General features: G+C 45.2%; 1 protein-coding gene across 1 annotated transcript in view; it reads left to right on the top strand.

Moving 5' to 3' along the window:
• The window catches only part of SPIRE2 (spire type actin nucleation factor 2), a 90,394-nt gene that overhangs the window by 57,144 nt on the left and 15,833 nt on the right, over nt 1-17,417 (top strand). Inside the window, exons 6-10 of the mRNA XM_068261503.1 lie at nt 2,867-2,953; nt 3,036-3,159; nt 5,785-5,948; nt 7,066-7,279; nt 11,025-11,137. Of these exons, the coding sequence (XP_068117604.1) occupies nt 2,867-2,953; nt 3,036-3,159; nt 5,785-5,948; nt 7,066-7,279; nt 11,025-11,137 (702 nt within the window). The remainder of the gene's footprint in view (nt 1-2,866; nt 2,954-3,035; nt 3,160-5,784; nt 5,949-7,065; nt 7,280-11,024; nt 11,138-17,417) is intronic.

Here is a 17,417-nt window from a genome sequence, read left to right as displayed (position 1 = left end):
TTTTGCCGCTAATGGAAGTCTATAGGCCGCAGGAAAAACACTGATGCGCTTTCTATGCGGTTTGAAACATGCGTTTTGTTTTTTTAAAACGCAGGTTTTGTTACTGTTCTAAAACGCACATAATGAAAGTCAATGGAAATGCAATGGTATGCGTTTTTGAAAAAAACATTTGTTTTGTGATGTATTTCCGCTTCCTGTTTTCTTACTATTCATTTGCATAAAACGCAATTGTAAAATGCATGAAAAATGCATACAAAACGTATATGCAAACCGCAAAGCTTTAAAACGCACGCAAAATGCTTGGAAAACGCATCTGTGGTTAAAAAAGCGCTAACGCAAACGCACCAAAAACGTAGCAAAAATGCATAAAAAACACACACAACATAAATTGAAACATGACATAAAACGCAGCCTTTCATGCTATGTGTGCACCTAGCCTCATGGAAAGCTCTGGTTCCGGAGACAAAAAAAAATTTGCGTCCCCTGTGTCAACAGGAACGCTCCTGATCGGATCAGCAGTGCCGCATGTTATACCTGCGTTGCATTGGGTACAGTGAAGCATGCAGTCAATGAAAAGCATGCTTCACTGTTACTGTTAATGCATGTGAATTGCAGTAACACACTGGCATGGTAACACTGCATGCACCCGCTGTTAAACCGCAACGCACCTGCCGCGCTGCGAAAGTTGCGCACTGCAGTGTGGAAAGCCACGTTACAAAGCAGCCTTTATGCCGCACCGCTACACTGTGAGCATAGCCTAAGCGCAGCGCTCACACTTAGGGCTTGTTTCCACTGTTGCGACGCGATTTCGGCCGCATTCCGACGCTTGTAAAAACGCATGCGGATGCGTTTCCACATGCGTTTTTACCCGCGATTTCGCATGCGATTTCGCATGGCAGGGTGCCATGCGAAATTAACCATGACACTGCCAGGGCTAAATAAAATTGAAAAAGGTGCGAAATCGCACGCGAAATCGCGGGTAAAAACGCATGTAACAAACGCATGCGTTTTTACTATTAAATACATTAGCGGCGATTCGCACGGATTCCCGACGCAGGCGAAATCGTTGGCTCTTTTGTGCGTTTTTTCACGCTGAAAAAAACGCACCTCAACAACGCTACAGTGGAAACAGGCCCATCCACTTGTATTACATGTGCGGATCTGCATGCGTTGGACGCATGCAGATTCGCGATAGTGGAAACGAGCCCTTATTCCATGTGGATTCTGCATGCCGTTGTCCACGGCAAGTGCTCTGTGTGAATTCCTGCTTTGGCAGACTCACTGATGTCTGCCTTTTTAGGCCTCTTTTCCGTGCCTAAACTGCTCATTTGCCGGGCAGTTCAGCGTCCAGTGTGCCGTCCACGATTGCCATTCGGGTGCAATTTAAATGCAGCTGCATGGCAGCATTTGTATCACCACTCGTGTCAAGCTCTAACACGCGTTGGCATCATGTGACATAAACGTCTCATGTCGTGTCCGCGCTCAGATGCAACTGTATGGGACAGACGCCTATGCACTAGCAAGCTCCCCGGCTAGTGGATGGGAGAATGTGACAGGCGGTAAATTCACCTCCTGTCAGATGCTCTCAGAAAAAAGGCCTAAAGGGTAGCATTAAAGGATACCCGAAGTGACATGTGACATGAGATAGACATGTGTATGTACAGTGCGGACCCCAAAATAACTAGGCTGTGTTCCTTTTTTTTTATTTCTCTGCCTGAAAGAGTTAAGTATCAGGCGTGTAAGTGGCTGACTCAGTCCTGACTCAGACAGGAAGTGACTACAGTGTGACCCTCACTGATGATAAATTCCCCTTTTTAGCTCTTTCTTGCTCTCAGAAACCATTTTCTGCTAGGAAAGTGTTTTATAGTTGGAATTTCTTATCAGTGAGGGTCACACTGTAGTCACTTCCTGTCTGAGTCAGGACTGAGTCAGCCACTTACATACCTGATATTTAACTCTTTCAGACAGAGAAAGAAAAAAAGGAACACAGCCTAGTTATTTGTGTGCTAGGCACTGTACATACACATGTCTATCTCATCATTTCACATGTCACTTCTGGTATCCTTTAAGCCTTGTACACACATCCAATTGTACCGTTTCCATGTTGTACGAGAGCTTACCTGCATAATCTATTCATAGTATTCAAAATCTGCCTTCGTGCTACATGGAGGTGGTAAATTTGGTTGAGTGCATGTTCCCTAAACGTGGCCACACACCATTCAATTTTTTAATTATCTGTTCAATTCAAGAATTGCAATCAATTTTTCTAACTGATTGTAACATTTCAAAAATCTGACCAGTGTACCACACACGTTGAATTTTCCCCCAATTATGATAAAAATGATTGGAAATTCTGGGAAAATTGCTAGGGTGTGTATATTAATAAGTTGACAATCCAACACACACCATACAATCTTTAGAGAAATTGAAGAAAAATCTCCAGCGTTCTGGATCAATTAAAAAAAAAAAAAAAAAAAAAAAAAAAAACTGGAAATCCGATCAGATTTTTCAGTCGAATGAAAAAAAAAAAAAAGCTTTTTTTTTTTCGGGAGATACAATCATATTTATTGAATTGCCGTAAAATCGGATCATTTTATTGTATCGTGCGTGGCCACCTTGAGATTCCTCAAAATAGTCTCTGACACAGGAGAACTGGATTCGAATCTCTGCTCTTCCTGTTCAGTAAGCCAGCACCTATTCAGTAAGGCAAGACTCTATAACACCGCTACTGCCTACTGAGTGCGCTCCCTAGAGGCAGCAGCTCTGGCTAGGAGAAAAGCGCAATATGTTATTTGTCTTGTCTAGTAACAGTGCCATATTTTTATGAAATGTTTGATCACTAATGCTGTAATCTGCTGTCTGACAGGTAGGGGGAGACATCCCTACCAAGGTAAAGAAAGATGCGCATGAGCTGATCCTGGACTTTATAAGGTCTCGCCCTCCACTGAAACCGGTGAGGAACTTTATCTTCTGATAGCCACAGAATGAAAATGACAACGTCTGTGCTGGTGGTTTATATGTTGTTGTTCTTGCAGGTCTCTAACAGGAATCTGCCCCCCCTCCCATTCAGACAGAGAAGCCTCCATGAGAAGATTCTGGAGGAGATTAAACAGGAGCCCAAACTGCGTCCTGTGGAGACTCAGAGGAAAGGACAGAAAGGTCCATACAGCTGCTGCTATCTCCATACATATACTGTGATATCTGGATTCTGTTATACTTACACAGGCCTCAGTTAAAGAGAAACCGTAACCAAGAATTGAACTTCATCCTAATCAGTAGCTGATACCCTCTTTACATGAGAAATCTATTCCTCAGGGGGCTCTGTATGGCTGATATTGCGGTGAAACCCCTCCCACAGGAAACTGTGAGGACCATGGTCTGTGAACCTCGTTGCATTGTGGGAAATAACTGTTTACAGCTGTTTCCAACTGCCAAAAAAGCAAGTAGCATCTCCTTCCACTGACATCACCTGCCAGCAGTAAAAATGTCACCATGTGATAAATGTCAGAATGTAAATCAGGGAGAGGAAAGATTTTACAATGAGCAAACACTGACTAAACCATTTATACATAATTATTGTAAAAACTAAGCACTTTTTTTTAAATTACATTATTTTCACTGGGGTTCCTCTTTAACACAGAACAAGAGACGTGTAAAATTTGAACTGCTTCATACCATCAGAACACTGATTTTGTTATATACAGCAGTGTTGCTTGCGAATTTTTGCAAATTCATTTTCGCATCAAAAATATCTATATTCGATTTTGAGAAAATATTTGAAAAATGGTTGAAGGGAACGAATTTGCAAAAAATTGTGAAAAATCATTATATTTATCGCAAAGATTTGTGAAAACCGCAAAATCCTTTATTTGTAGCACAAAAAGTTATGGGAAATAAGAAAAATCACAAACTTATTACAAAATGATTTTCGATGGCGTTTCCGCTTGAAAGTTGAATACAACATTTGTTTTTGTGGAAAAAAAAAATGCAAAAAGAATATTAGCGTTTATCTAGTCAGAGTGGAGAGGGTACAATAAACAGCTGTTTCTGAGGTGACTAGCAGACAGATGGGAATCTAGAACTATCTGTAATACAGTATTTCCCTGGTGCTTCCATTGCAGCATACTACACTATGGGTTCCGGCCCCGCCCCCTAACCCATAGTGTAGTATGCTGCCATGGAATTGCACCAGGAAAGGAAAATTTCCGATAGGTAAGTATTAATTTTCCTATTTCCCTGGTGCTTCCATGGCAGCATACTACACTATGGGTTAGGGGGCGGGGCCGGAACCCATAGTGTAGTATGCTGCCATGGAATTGCACCAGGAAAGGAAAATTTCCGATAGGTAAGTATTAATTTTCCTATATGTAATCAGAAGGGATCTCTGACCTGGAGAAATTACTTTTGCCTTTTCATATTCCACGCAATGTTTGTTGATTGAGCTCACTGCATATTTTTAGCTGTTGCCCCTTCATGTTAATGATTGTATAACTACAGACTAAGCAGCAGCATCAGGACTGCTGAGATCTTGGGCCCCTTTTTAACAATTTTTTTTAGTCCATATGGAATGTCCTAATTATGCCAAAAATAAGTTCTTGCTGTGGGTGCTGCTGATGACTGAAGTTACTCCACTGCTAAATCCTTAAAGGGAACCTGAAGTGAAAAGGATTTGGAGATTGACTTATTTATTTAATTAAATACAATCTTTTCTTTTGATCTGAATGTTTTTATCAAACATATGATCATTTCTTAAAAATTGCACCATTCATGGTCAACTTTAGAGGGCATTGGACTGTTGCCATGCTAGGGGCATTGGACTGTTGCCATGCTAGGGGCATTGGACTGTTGCCATGCTAGGGCAGGCATGGGCAAACTTGGCCCTCCAGCTGTTAAAGAACTCCAAGTCCCACAATGCATTTGCCTTTATGAGTCATAACTGTGGCTGTAAGACTCCTGCAATGCATTGTGGGACTTGTAGTTCCTTAAAAGCAGGAGGGCCAAGTTTGCCCATGCCTGTGCTAGGGTCTTTGGACTGTTGCCACGGCAGGGTCTTTGGACTGTTGCCACGGCAGGGTCTTTGGACTGTTGCCATGGCAGGAGCATTATATTTATGAACCCCTCTAAAAGTCACTGACATTAATTCAGTGTGTTATGTAAAGTGCTGTGGAAAATGGTAGTGCTATATTAATGCATAGTTACTGTAAGGAATAGTGAGTGATGTGAATATTGTGCTGTATAAAATACTAGATAATGTAGTTAGTAGGGATGGTCAATGAGTCGAACACGGTTAATCCCAGAGACTTGGGCGCAGCCGGCGCCACCATAGGCCGTAGTGGGAATTACGGCAATAGCAGCGCACAGGGAGTAACTTCGGCACCGTCAGGAGACGGAGCTGAAGTTACTTTTAAAACACTATAATTCAGCCGCCAGCAATTGCTGGAAGCCGAATTTTCATTCCCCACCATCCATGGTGGCCTGAAGGGGGAATAGTATATAACATGGCCGGGAACTTGTGCAGCAGCAGGATGAGCCATATACCGGCTGTATCCTGCGCCCAAGTCTCCCACGCCGATTCCTCTCGTACGCCAATGATACTAATAATTTAGTGTTCATGTAAATTTTATGCAATTATATGCAGCTTGAATATGCTCGATTTTCAACTGCATAAATTAGCCTAAAATTTGCATCGGCTTGAAATTAACCGCTTCTCGTTAACCATTTCTTGTCCTCATTAGATAGATACAGGAAGTAACCGGTATTTTGTTGTCTGCTCCTTCCCATCAGGCTTTGGGTCCCTCCCATGTATTGTGGATGCATGTTCCAGTGACAAGAAGTCCACCTCCTGCATAAATCTGTCCGTTTCCGATCAAGTAGCCCCCCGACCTCGTCCTCGGGTCCTGCTGAAAGCCCCGACCCTGGCAGAGATGGAGGAGATGAACCTGTCTGAGGTAAAATGACAAATACTGTGGAGGAAGGAAAATGTATGCAAGGGATGCCGACCAATCATAGCAGAGCTGGTCTTCCACTGGCAGAAGTCATGGCGCCAGGCCAACTGTCCTCTCAGCAGTAATGTGCAGCAGACCATAACTGGGTTCAGTGATAAGGTGAATGGAGAGCAAAAACTCTACGTACAACTCTAAAGGTGGCCACACCCCAAAAAATAAAATTATCCAATCGCCCCAGGCCCCGCACTGCCATTTTTAGGGACAGGAGGGGGAGCAGCGAGCACAAATCAGCAGGGAAGAGGGCCTGACTCCCCCCTCCCTCACCTTGGGGCCCCCTTTCCGTGCTCCTCCCCTCCAGAAATTAGCATAGTGGCAGTGGGTAGGGAACGACTCCCTTCTTCCTGGGCCCTGGCGACGGAGCTCTGCAACACTGCTCACTGTACTTCCTGATTAGCGGTAAGACAGTGAGCGGCATTGGAGACTGAGAAGACCAGTAGCACGCAGGCCTCTGTTGCCTGGAACCAGGAAGAGGTGAGTCATTCCCTGCCCGCTGCCACTACGTTAATTTCTGGAGGGGTGAGCGTATGCGGGTGAAATCGCAAACGCTGAGCTATTTTTTTGTTTGTTTTTTTTCTGGAGTTTTCCAGCATTTTTTCCTAGAGATTATTCACTGTACGCAGAGCGGTTTTTTCAGTGATTATCGTTTTGTGATTTGTAGTTCAATAAGCTGTGTCTGTCTTCCATAAACAGGAAATGACATCTGTACAGGAAAAAGGTGTTTTGTGGGTAAACTGCAAGGTTTGATGGGTAAAATCGCTGGAAAGACTCTGCTGATTGTGAACAGGCCAGCGATTCCAGAGAGATTTACCAACGCTCCTATACCTAACATTGAAACCCGAACCGCTCACAAAATGCTGCAGGCAACGAGTTTGCGTTTCAGCAAATCGCAAATTGCTTAGATGAGAACACTTCCATATACTTTTCATTGTACAAGTGGTTTTCAAAACGCTAGTGAGATTCTGAAATCGCTTGTAAAGCACACTAGTGTGAATGGGCCTTAAAGATCCAAAAATGCCTCTGTCCTCAGCAGCGGTTTCATTGTAGTCTTGTCTTGTTGCAGGATGATGACTCCCCAAGCTCTGAGCTGCGAAGGGTAACAAGCGCCCCATTGCCTCTGAAGCGTGAACGCTCTTTCTCCGAACAAGACCTGCTACAGCTGCAGTGTGAAATGGGCCACACACCTGCGCGGGGAACGCCCCAGGGACAGGACGAATCGGAGGCACGAGCTCGATCTGGCAGTATAAACCTCCCGCACAGAGCACACCGAAATCTCAGTAAGTCATCACTGCTTCTCTCTGCTTCTCTCTTACTGCAGTGTTGAAGATTTGTGTTGTCTAATGTTGTCAATTGTTCATGTTCAAGCCTAAAGGTACGTGAACGCATGCGAATGGCTCGTAACTACTATTTAAGACGACGATCGTCCTATCATCATACGAAAAATAGGTGTGGCCATGAACCAGGATGTGGGTGTGGTCATGGGTGGGGCCAAATTTACATGAACTTAGCAATTAGCAATGGTGGGACATTAGACTACTGGTAGGGATTAGATTGTGAGCGCCACACACACACACACACACACACACACACACACACACACACACACCACACACACACACACACACACACCACACACACACACACACACACACACACACACACACACACACACACACACACACACACACACACACACACACACACACACACACACACACACACACACACACACACACACACACACACACACACACACACACACACACACACACACACACACAGTTTAGGGGCCTTCCATGTTTAGTGACAGGGACTCCCCCCAGTTTAGGTAGTGACAGGTGCCCTCCCATGTTTAGTGACAGTTTGGGTGGAGACAGGTGCCCCCCAGTTTAGGTAGTGGCAGGGACCCCCTAGGTTAGGTGGTGACAGATACCCCCAGTTTAGGTATTGACAGGGACCCACTCTAGTGACAGGTGCCCCCCATCCAATTTTAGGTAGGGACAGGGACCACACTCACCGCCGCCCGTTCATCCCCACTGCCTATCATGTTACAGGCAGCGTGCCAGCAGCCAGCGTCAGACCTCCAATCAGCCGGCTACCGTTCCCATCACCAGGAGCGTTCTGCACAGGATGTGCAGAACGCTGCTACCAACAGGAGAGTGGCGCAGCAGCGTGCTTGCGCGGGCGCAGTATCCGCCAACCTCTCCAGGTCAGCTCCTGCTACGGAGGGGACCCCGGGTGACCCACTGAGAGTGGAGCTGCGGCGAGGGACACGTAAGCTTCCAGGATGGTTGGATGGGATTGTGCTAGCCAAACACATCAACCAATAGGGAGCCCTTGTGCCAGGAGTTGGGGTGGTTGGCCGCGCTAACCACCCCCCCATGGCCGAGATCCTCTAGCAGTCTTCGGATGGCAATAGATGGAACCCTGGCGTAGTACGGCACGCCCACCTGTGTGTGTGTGTTTGTCAAGGCAACACACGGAGGGACGAACGGAGCCTCCACCCTGACGGCTATGAGTATATTCAGCTGCGGTTGGTGCGAATATGCGGTCTGTCACTTCAGTGCGCAGTGGTGGACACAGGCGGGGACACACGAAGTTGATTACTATTGACCGTAAGGCATAGAGGGTGAACTTTACAGGTTAGTTCCTGATCAATGATCTTTGTTTATATGGATGCATATTGTTTGCATTGTGTGTATTCTCCATAATAATGAGGGGGCGTGGTCCCCAATCAGCATGGTTTGCCTAGTGATCACTGTGTGTATATATGTCTGGGCACTGCAAAAGTAAAATTGTATGCCTGCACTTTCTGCTGAAGGGGACCCTCTGTGGCTCCAAAACAATTGTTACAAAATACGTGTTGACACATGAACTAAAGTCAGAGTGATATGGAGGCTGCCAAATGTTTCCTTTTAAACAATAGCAGCTGCCTGGCACACCTGATGGTCTATTTGGCTGCAGTAGTGTCTGAATTACACCAGAAGCAAGCGTGCAGCTAATCTTGTCAGATCTGTCAATATTGTCAGAAACCCCTGATCTGCTGCATGCTTGTTCAGGGGCTATGGCTGAAAGTATTAGAGGCAGAGGATCAGCAGGACAGCCAGGCAACTGGTATTGCTTAAAAGGAAATAAATATGGCAGCCTCCATATAACTCTCACCTCGGGTTTACTTTAAGGAATAAACGCTTCAGTGAAATTTCATTGGTGTGCTGGCCGATCTTGGACTGTTTGTACTTCGCTGGATGTGGCTTCTCATCCTGGCTATGCACCCAAGTACCTATGGTATGGTGTACCTTCTCCCAAACACTTACTGCATTAAAGGGGCACTATGGCGAAAAATTGTAAAATTTAAAATATGTGAAAAATAGACAAATAAGAAGTACGTTTTTTCCAGAGTTAAAATGAGCCATAAATTACTTTTCACCTATGTTGCTGTCACTTACAGTAGGCAGTAAAAATCTGACAGAAGCGAGTCGACAGGTTTTGGACTAGTCCATCTCTTCATGGGGGATTCTCAGCAAGGCTTTTATTCTTTCTAAAGATATTCCCTAAAAAGGATTTAAACAATGATGCTGGCCAGCTTCCCTGCTCGCTACACAGTTTTTTGGCAGTTGGACAGAGCAACTGCCATTCACTAAGTGCTTTTAAAAATACATAAATCCTTGAGAATCCCTCATGAAGAGATGGACTAGTCCAAAACCTGTCGCTTCTGTCAGATCACTACTACCTACTATAAATGACAGCAACATAGGAGAAAAGTAATTTATAATGCACTTTAATCTGGATTAAATGTAATTCTTGTAAATTTTTGCCCACCTCTATTTTAAATTTTAAATTATTTATTTTTTGCAACAGTGGTCCTTTTAATGTGTGAGACATGCTCACTCATCACTGTGTCATTCCATATATCCTCTGGCATTTGTTCTAAACTTCTAACCACATTCCAACAATCCTGGTGTAGGCATTTTGTTTCTGCATGTTTTGTTGCAGTCCTTTCATATATGCAGTCATCCAGAGACTATGCCAACACTGTGAGCAGAAGACCCTTGAGGATGAAAGCCACTTCCTATTGCACTGCCCCAAATATACTGCAACCAGGGACACTTACTTTAAAGAGGAACTGTAACGACAAAACGGCCCCTGGGGGGTACTCACCTCGGGTGGGGGAAGCCTCAGGATCCTAATGAGGCTTCCCACGCCGTCCTGCGTCCCTCGGGGGTCTCGCTGTAGCCCTCCGTACAGCGGTGACGCAATATTTACCTTCCTGGCTCCTGCGCAGGCGCTCTGATGGCTGTCGGCGCCGAAGTAGGCGGAAATACCCGATCGCCGTCGGGTCTGCTCTACTGCGCAGGCGCAAGTTTCCGGCGCCTACGCAGTAGAGCGGACCCGACGGAGATCGGGTATTTCCGTCTATTTCCGTGCCGAAAGTCGCCACAGCGCCCCCGCTGGAGCCAGCAAAGGTAAATATTAAACTGACAGTCGGCACAGTCGCCGGGTGTTCGGAGGGCTGCGGCGAGACCCCCGTGGGACAGAGGACGGCGTGGGAAGCCTCATTAGGATCCCGAGGCTTCCCCCACCCGAGGTGAGTACCCCCCAGGGGATGTTTTTCATGTTACAGAGTCTCTTTAAGAAATTGTTGGAACTATTCCCAGACTTTCTCACACTAGAAGACGAGAGAAAAACATATATCCTACTAGGAGAAGATAAATCCACAGTGACAATCGCTGCACACTATGTTACAGCATGCCAAAGACTGAGAGGAGCATAACGGAACTGTAAACCTAAAAAATGTCCACAGACTGCTTCGCCAATGTCCCCCTACCCCACCCCCTCCCATGTCCCCCTTTTTCCCCTTGCTTTGGCAATACCTGTAATGAATCTTGGTCATGCCAATAAAGCTATCTTTGATTTGATTTTGATATTATACACATTTCCCAATAAAATATGAGGCTACAGAAAGCAGGTGCATTTTTTTGAAACAAGGAATGTCTTACACTGTCTGACTTTATTTTCTTGCAGTGACCTGTGGCAGCTGTGGCAATCCGTCGCCCAGACACAGCAACCTAAGCGCAGTACAGGAGAGGGTGGAGCCAGACTCCGGTGCAGACCCCGCCTCCAGGCATCGCTGGCTGGTAAGTCAGACAGTGGGTAGAGTATTCTTTTGCAATGGTGGATTTTCAAAACACCTGTCTGGATAGCATTGTTGGAGCTGCCGCCATTGCTGAATTATTTTCAAAGGTGCAAATTATACTATTGTCCTGCTTGTATTTTCATGCTTTGAAATTTCCTAATCCAGAACATGTATAGATCATCTGAGTGTTGGAACATTTGCATTCCATGTCTAGTAAGCCCGGAAGCTTGCACCTTGTTGCGAATTTTGACTTAAAGTTACTTTTATTCAACCAGCAAGTAATTTTTTGGCGGGAAATGACATAAGTGTCTCCCAAAACATAATGAGACGAGGTACAAGAGGCATTATTGTGATAAAAAATACATTTCTCAGCTTTTATTAATATTTGAGCAAAAAGTGTCCAGTCCAAAATTATGCATACCCTTCCCAATAATCAAAAGAAAAGCCTTCATTGGCTATTCAGCCCCCTCTGTCTACACCATTCAATTCTAGGCATGATCGATCATTCGATTGGATTGAATCGATCTAATCAAATTTGATTCAATCTTATTTGATTGATCGCACCTGGAATTGAATGGTGTAGAAGGGGCTTTACAGCAATCACGTTTCCTGTAATTGCAGACCAGCTTTTTGCATGTCTCCACAGGTATTTTTGCCCACTCACCTTTAGCAATGAGCTCCAAATCTTTCAGGTTGGAGGGTCTTCTTGCCATCACCCTGATCTTCAGCTCCCTCCACAGATTCTCAATTGGATTCAAGTCAGGACTCTTGTTGTACCTTTGTGTTGTGATGGATATTGCCTTGTGAATGGATTTTATTATTGATGGAATAAGGCTACTTACACACGAAGACGTTGCGTTTTAGGGGACTTTATGGTCGCATAACGTGCCCCTAACGCAACGCCTGGTGCTCTTGGATGTGGACGTCAGAGTGAGCCGCGTTGTGCAGCTCACTCTGGCGTCCGTGATGCTGTGATGCGTACTCTTGGACGCATGCAGTATCACGTGGTCCAGCCGGCAATCACCGCACACAGTGGCGCTCTAGGAAGTAAACACTGCACGTCACACCGTGCAGTGAATATTAACCACTTTACCCCCGGCGGTACGAATTTCTCCGTCCCTTTTTTTTCCCCCCTAAAAAACCAGGGACGGAGAAATCCGTACCTTCCACGCTACCGCCGCTGTCCGCGCTCCCGCCGTTCATGCACGCCTCCGCCCGCTCGCCCGGAGATCAATGAACGGGAAAATCCATTCCCGTTCGTTGATCTAAGCCCCCGCAATGATCCGCTGCTTCTATTAGAAACAGCGCGATCATTGTGATTCTCCCAGCCTCCTACTGCTTCCTGTAAGCGTCCTTCCGGACACTTACAGGTCGCATGTAAACAGACTCACTGTGGCCATCTTGTGTCCAAATAGTAAACTACACTCTAAAGCATTTTACACATTCAAATACATTGTTTTACCCAATAAATTAACTCATTACCTCCCACACTCCCCAAATTATTTATTTTTGTAATTTAAAAAAAAATACAATAAAAAAAACAAAAAACATAAATTGTGATAGGGACATAATTTAAACGGTTTTATAACCGGGACAAATGGGCAAATTTCATGGGTTTTAATTACAGTAGCATGCATTATTTAAAAACTTTAATGGCCGAAAAGTGAAAAATAATAATTTTTTCCCCACCTTTTTTCCTATTTTCCCATTAAAACACATTTAGAATAAAATAATTCTTGGCATAATGTCCCACCTAAAGAAAGCCTAATTGGTGGCGAAAAAAACAAGATGTAGTTCATTGCATTGCGATAAGTAATAATAAAGTTATAGACGAATGAATGGATGGAGCGCTGAAAGGTGAAAATTGCTCTGGTGTTCAAGGGGTAAAACCCCTCAGTGGTGAAGTGGTTAATTAGCCATGTGAGTGCCTGAGGAGGAGGAGGGAAGACCTCCTCCTCCAACGCTACTGAGCATGTGCGCACTGTCATAACGCACAGCATGCAGCACTCTCAACGGACGTGCTGCGTTACAATGTAACGCAACGTGGGCACTGTGAACAGCCCATTGAATTTTCATTACTGTGCGGTGGGCTGCGTTACAGGCTGCTCTAACGTGCGCCTGTAACGTCTTAATGTGAAAGCAGCCTAAAAGCGACGTTTTAGCCGGATGTGCACTGCCGCTTTTTCTCCTTTTTGCAAGCAGACTGCCTGATGTTGTCCTTAAAGGGAAGGTTCAGGGACACTAAAAAAAGTAGTTCTGAGCCTGCGCAGTACAGCCCGGAGGACGTCCAATGACGTCGGCGCGCCGTCGTGACACGCATAATGGAGCGCAGAAGAAGCCCGACCTGGCCGCCGACCTGGCCAGGTCGGGTCGGCCACCGGGAGCCTGCGGAGCGGCGACGAGGGCACCTCCTGCCTGCCACGGACTGGAAGAAGCCCCAGGTAAGTGGATTTCGATCCAGATGAGCATTTGCAAAGGCCATGCAAGCTTTTGTGTGCCTTATCTGGAGAAGTGGCGTCCTCCTTGGTCTGCATCCGTGGAACCCAGCAGTGTGCAGTGTCCGTTGAATTGTCTGCCTTGAGACATCGCCACCAGCAGAGCACAGATTCACCAGGTTGGCCTTGGTGGTGATCCTTGGATTCTTTTGCACCTCTCTCACTATCCTATTGGCCAGCATAGCTGTCTCTTTTGGCTTCTGACCACGTCCTCTGAGATTTTCCACAGTGCGGAACATCTTTGCACTGTAGCCACTGGAACTTGAAAACCTTTAGAAATTATCTTGTAGACCTTTCCTGACTTGTGAGCAGCCACGATGCGCAGCTGCAGGTCCTCACTCTGAGCTCCTTTGTCTTAGGCCAGAAACTCACTAGGAGCGATTTTCTGAGCGCTTTGGAATTTGAAAACTCTTGCTAATGTAATGCTATGGGTGTGATTAACACATGAGCAATGTGATTTTATAAAAATCCGCCATAGCGTTGCATTAGCAAGAGCTTTTTCAATTCGCTCCTAGTGGGTTTCTGGCTTTAGCCATGACTGCCCACAAACCAACTGCAGAGAGCTGCTTTTCACCTATTGAGTTAATTAAAACAGCGGTTTCTAATTAATCAATGTAATTAGGATGCTTTAGAACAGCTTGGACTATTTGGAATGGTATAGAACTGGATTTTCCGACAGACTGTGACAGTTTGTGAAGGGTATGAATCATTTTGGACTGAACACTTTTTGCTTAAAGGACAACTGAGGTGACATGTGACATAAGATAGACGTGTATGTACAGTGCCTAGCGCACAAATAACTAGGCAGTGTTCCTTTTCTACTTTCTTTGCCTGAAAGAGTTAAACCTCAGGTATGCAAGAGACAGTTTCTGTCCGGGTCAGACTGGGTCAGACTTTAGCATAACCCTCACTGATAAGTAATTACAGCCATGAAACGCTTTCCCGTCAGTAAATGGCTTCTGAAAGCAGGAAAGAGATCAAAAAGGTCAATAAATTCCTAGAGTTGAGCTCTGGCATACTTCAATGAAGGGGTTATTGAGCAGAGACCATTAAACAGTAAAACATTTTAAAAACTGGATTTAAATATTAAATAAAACTGGGATATCTAAAAAAAAAAAAGTCATTTTTAGGAGACGGAGGATAGATGCAATTGTCTTTCTCACCAGTTTATTTTCACCTCATATGTCCTTTAAATGTAAATAAAAGCTGAGAAACGTTTTTTTTCTCCACGATTATTACCTCTTGCATATCGTTGTCTTATCTTTTGGGAAACACCTATGTCCTTTCCCGTCAAAAATTTACTTCCTGGTTGAATAAGAGTAACTTTAAGTCAACATTCAGGGGTATGAATAATTAGGGGCAGCCCTGTGTGTACGCTGAGCAGATGGATGCAGATAGGCCTGACAGTGACTGGTCTCCACCCTCCTCAGTATGTCACCAGACAGGACCAACTGGTCCTCCGTCACGTGGGAATATCTGTGTTTATGGTAAGAAGTATAGATCCAGTACTGTGTGACAGCTCAGCTCATTATGCTGAGGAGATGAGGACACCATTGTCATTAAAGAGGACCAGTCACTGCAGTAACCTGTGAGCTTCCCTGGCAGCTGTGATCCTCATGTCCAGGCTTTGCTGCTTCATCCCTGGTATGGATCGAGATGCGTGATTGTGAAGCCGTGAGATCAGCATGACAGCCAGGAGCCAACAGCTTCTAAAGCTGCTTCGCTCTCTGCAGGTGCCACATTTCTGCTGTCATGGGTTCGCTTTACTCCAGTACACAGAGTAAAGGGGCACTCCGGAGCTCAGATGAGCTAATGTTGCAGCACCAGATCCCTCATTCTGCTATAACCAGGAGAGAACGTTTACAATATTGTTAACCAGACAGTTAAAAGAGTAGCCTGATGGCCCTTTTGCACCTAATGTGTTGTGTTTAAAGTTGTTGTGTTTAAAGTGTACCTGAGATGGGGGATTGTAAAGAAAATATACATACCGGGGGTTTCCTCCGGTCCAACCACTCCCTTGTCGTCCTCCTTTTTCGTCTGCAACTCCTAGTAAGTCATGCAGTCCAGCCAAGTGCGCCGTCTCGCTTCTGTCACCGGGAGAGTTCTGCGCCGCACAGAGCGCTCTTGGTGACAGGAGTGTGCGGCCGCGCATGTGCAGTTGGCCCCGGACCAGAGGAATTTCCGGGGTTAATTTCAGAAGAACTAGGAAGCGGAGGTGGATGGCGTGGAAGCGATCAGGCTGGAGGGGCTGGAAGAAGCCCCAGGTATGTACATTTTCTTTATAATCCCCCATCTCAGGTACCCTTTAAGGGCCCTTTTCCACAAGCTGTTGATAGGCTGTGAAAAGACTTTCAAACTCTCGCAACAGCTCACTGCTGCCTGGTAACTGCTTGTATTATTAGCACTACCACTCCAGTGTATGATTTGACATTGTATTACTACCAGTATTGTGTTGTGCATCTTATTGCTTATTATTACCTGTATTGTTTAATCTATTGACTATTACCTGTATTGTGCTGTCAGTCACCCCTGTTATCATTGTCTGTAATCCTATGTATTGTACAGCACTGCGTAATATGTTGGCACTATATAAATCCATCAAATAATAACTGTTCACTGGGTGTGCAGTTCAACTGCCTGTGGAAAAGGGCCCTTAATGTGTATTTTCAGTGTATAATGTGAAAGAAGCCAAAGACAAACATGGACATTACCTTGCACATCAGTTGTCCTTTCAGTTACAGCTGATATAATGTAAAAGGACCCTTACACTGCAATCCTGTATAGGTTTCTTACAACAACCTCCCCCTTCCTTCCATGTGTCCATCCTTGCCAGATCCACATTCGTGGAGGTCTGTCCATCTGCGGCACAATTTCTCCAAGATGATTCGGCACAGCTCTTTTAATCAGAAAATTATTTTATTGGATCATGAAAGTACAAACATTAAAGCTGCATAGTGGCTACGGTCCACCGTTTCGGACCATCACAGTCCTTGTTCACGCCACACAGCCAAATGAACAACTGCAAGCATGCTCCTTATATAGTCAAAGCTATGACATGGCAACCAATCAGAGAAACCTATGCAAATGACTGGACCTGATGGGGAACGACAGGGCTTGTCCACAAAGGGTACCGCCCTCCCACTCCATTGGTCAAACATTTTGAAATGCATGATGTCATTGCAGCAACATAAACATGTGAATAGAAACATTTCTAAGGGCTCTTTTCCACTATGGAATGCGATCGCGATTCCGATCGCAATCGCGTTTCAATTTCCACCTTGCGATTGAGCTACTATACTCATTATAGTCCAGCTCAATCGCATACAAAACGCGGCAGGACGACGATTGCGCTTTGACCAAAATCGCATCACAATCGGATCGCACTAATGGAAATTGCTGCTTCAGTTTCCATTAGTTTAATGTACCTTGCGATTTGCGATCAGAAGCAAATCGCAAATCGCAGGCTAGTGGAAAAAGGCCCTAACTCTGATCTATTGCACCTATTAAACATCTAAAATGATCCAGGGAGGAATCCAGGGCATCATGATGCAGAGGGCATGGATGTGTCATACACAGTGTAAAACTGTAAATAAAAGTACTCCGAGCGCTGCCCGCCGTCGCCATGGCAACCACCGTCACATGACAACCAATGCGGAAAGACGTACGCAATGACGCCTCTACAGGCGTCCTATTGGCGTCGCGATGCGGAAAAACATACGCATAGTACACGTATAAAAATACGGAACTGACGCAGACAAAAATACGCATGCCCAATGCTATCAAAGG

This window comes from Hyperolius riggenbachi, chromosome 11, assembly GCF_040937935.1.
Source record: "Hyperolius riggenbachi isolate aHypRig1 chromosome 11, aHypRig1.pri, whole genome shotgun sequence".
Classification (NCBI taxonomy): Eukaryota; Metazoa; Chordata; class Amphibia; order Anura; family Hyperoliidae; genus Hyperolius; species Hyperolius riggenbachi.
Note: the sequence above shows the minus strand (reverse complement) of the source record. Positions and strands in the feature narration are given on the sequence as shown.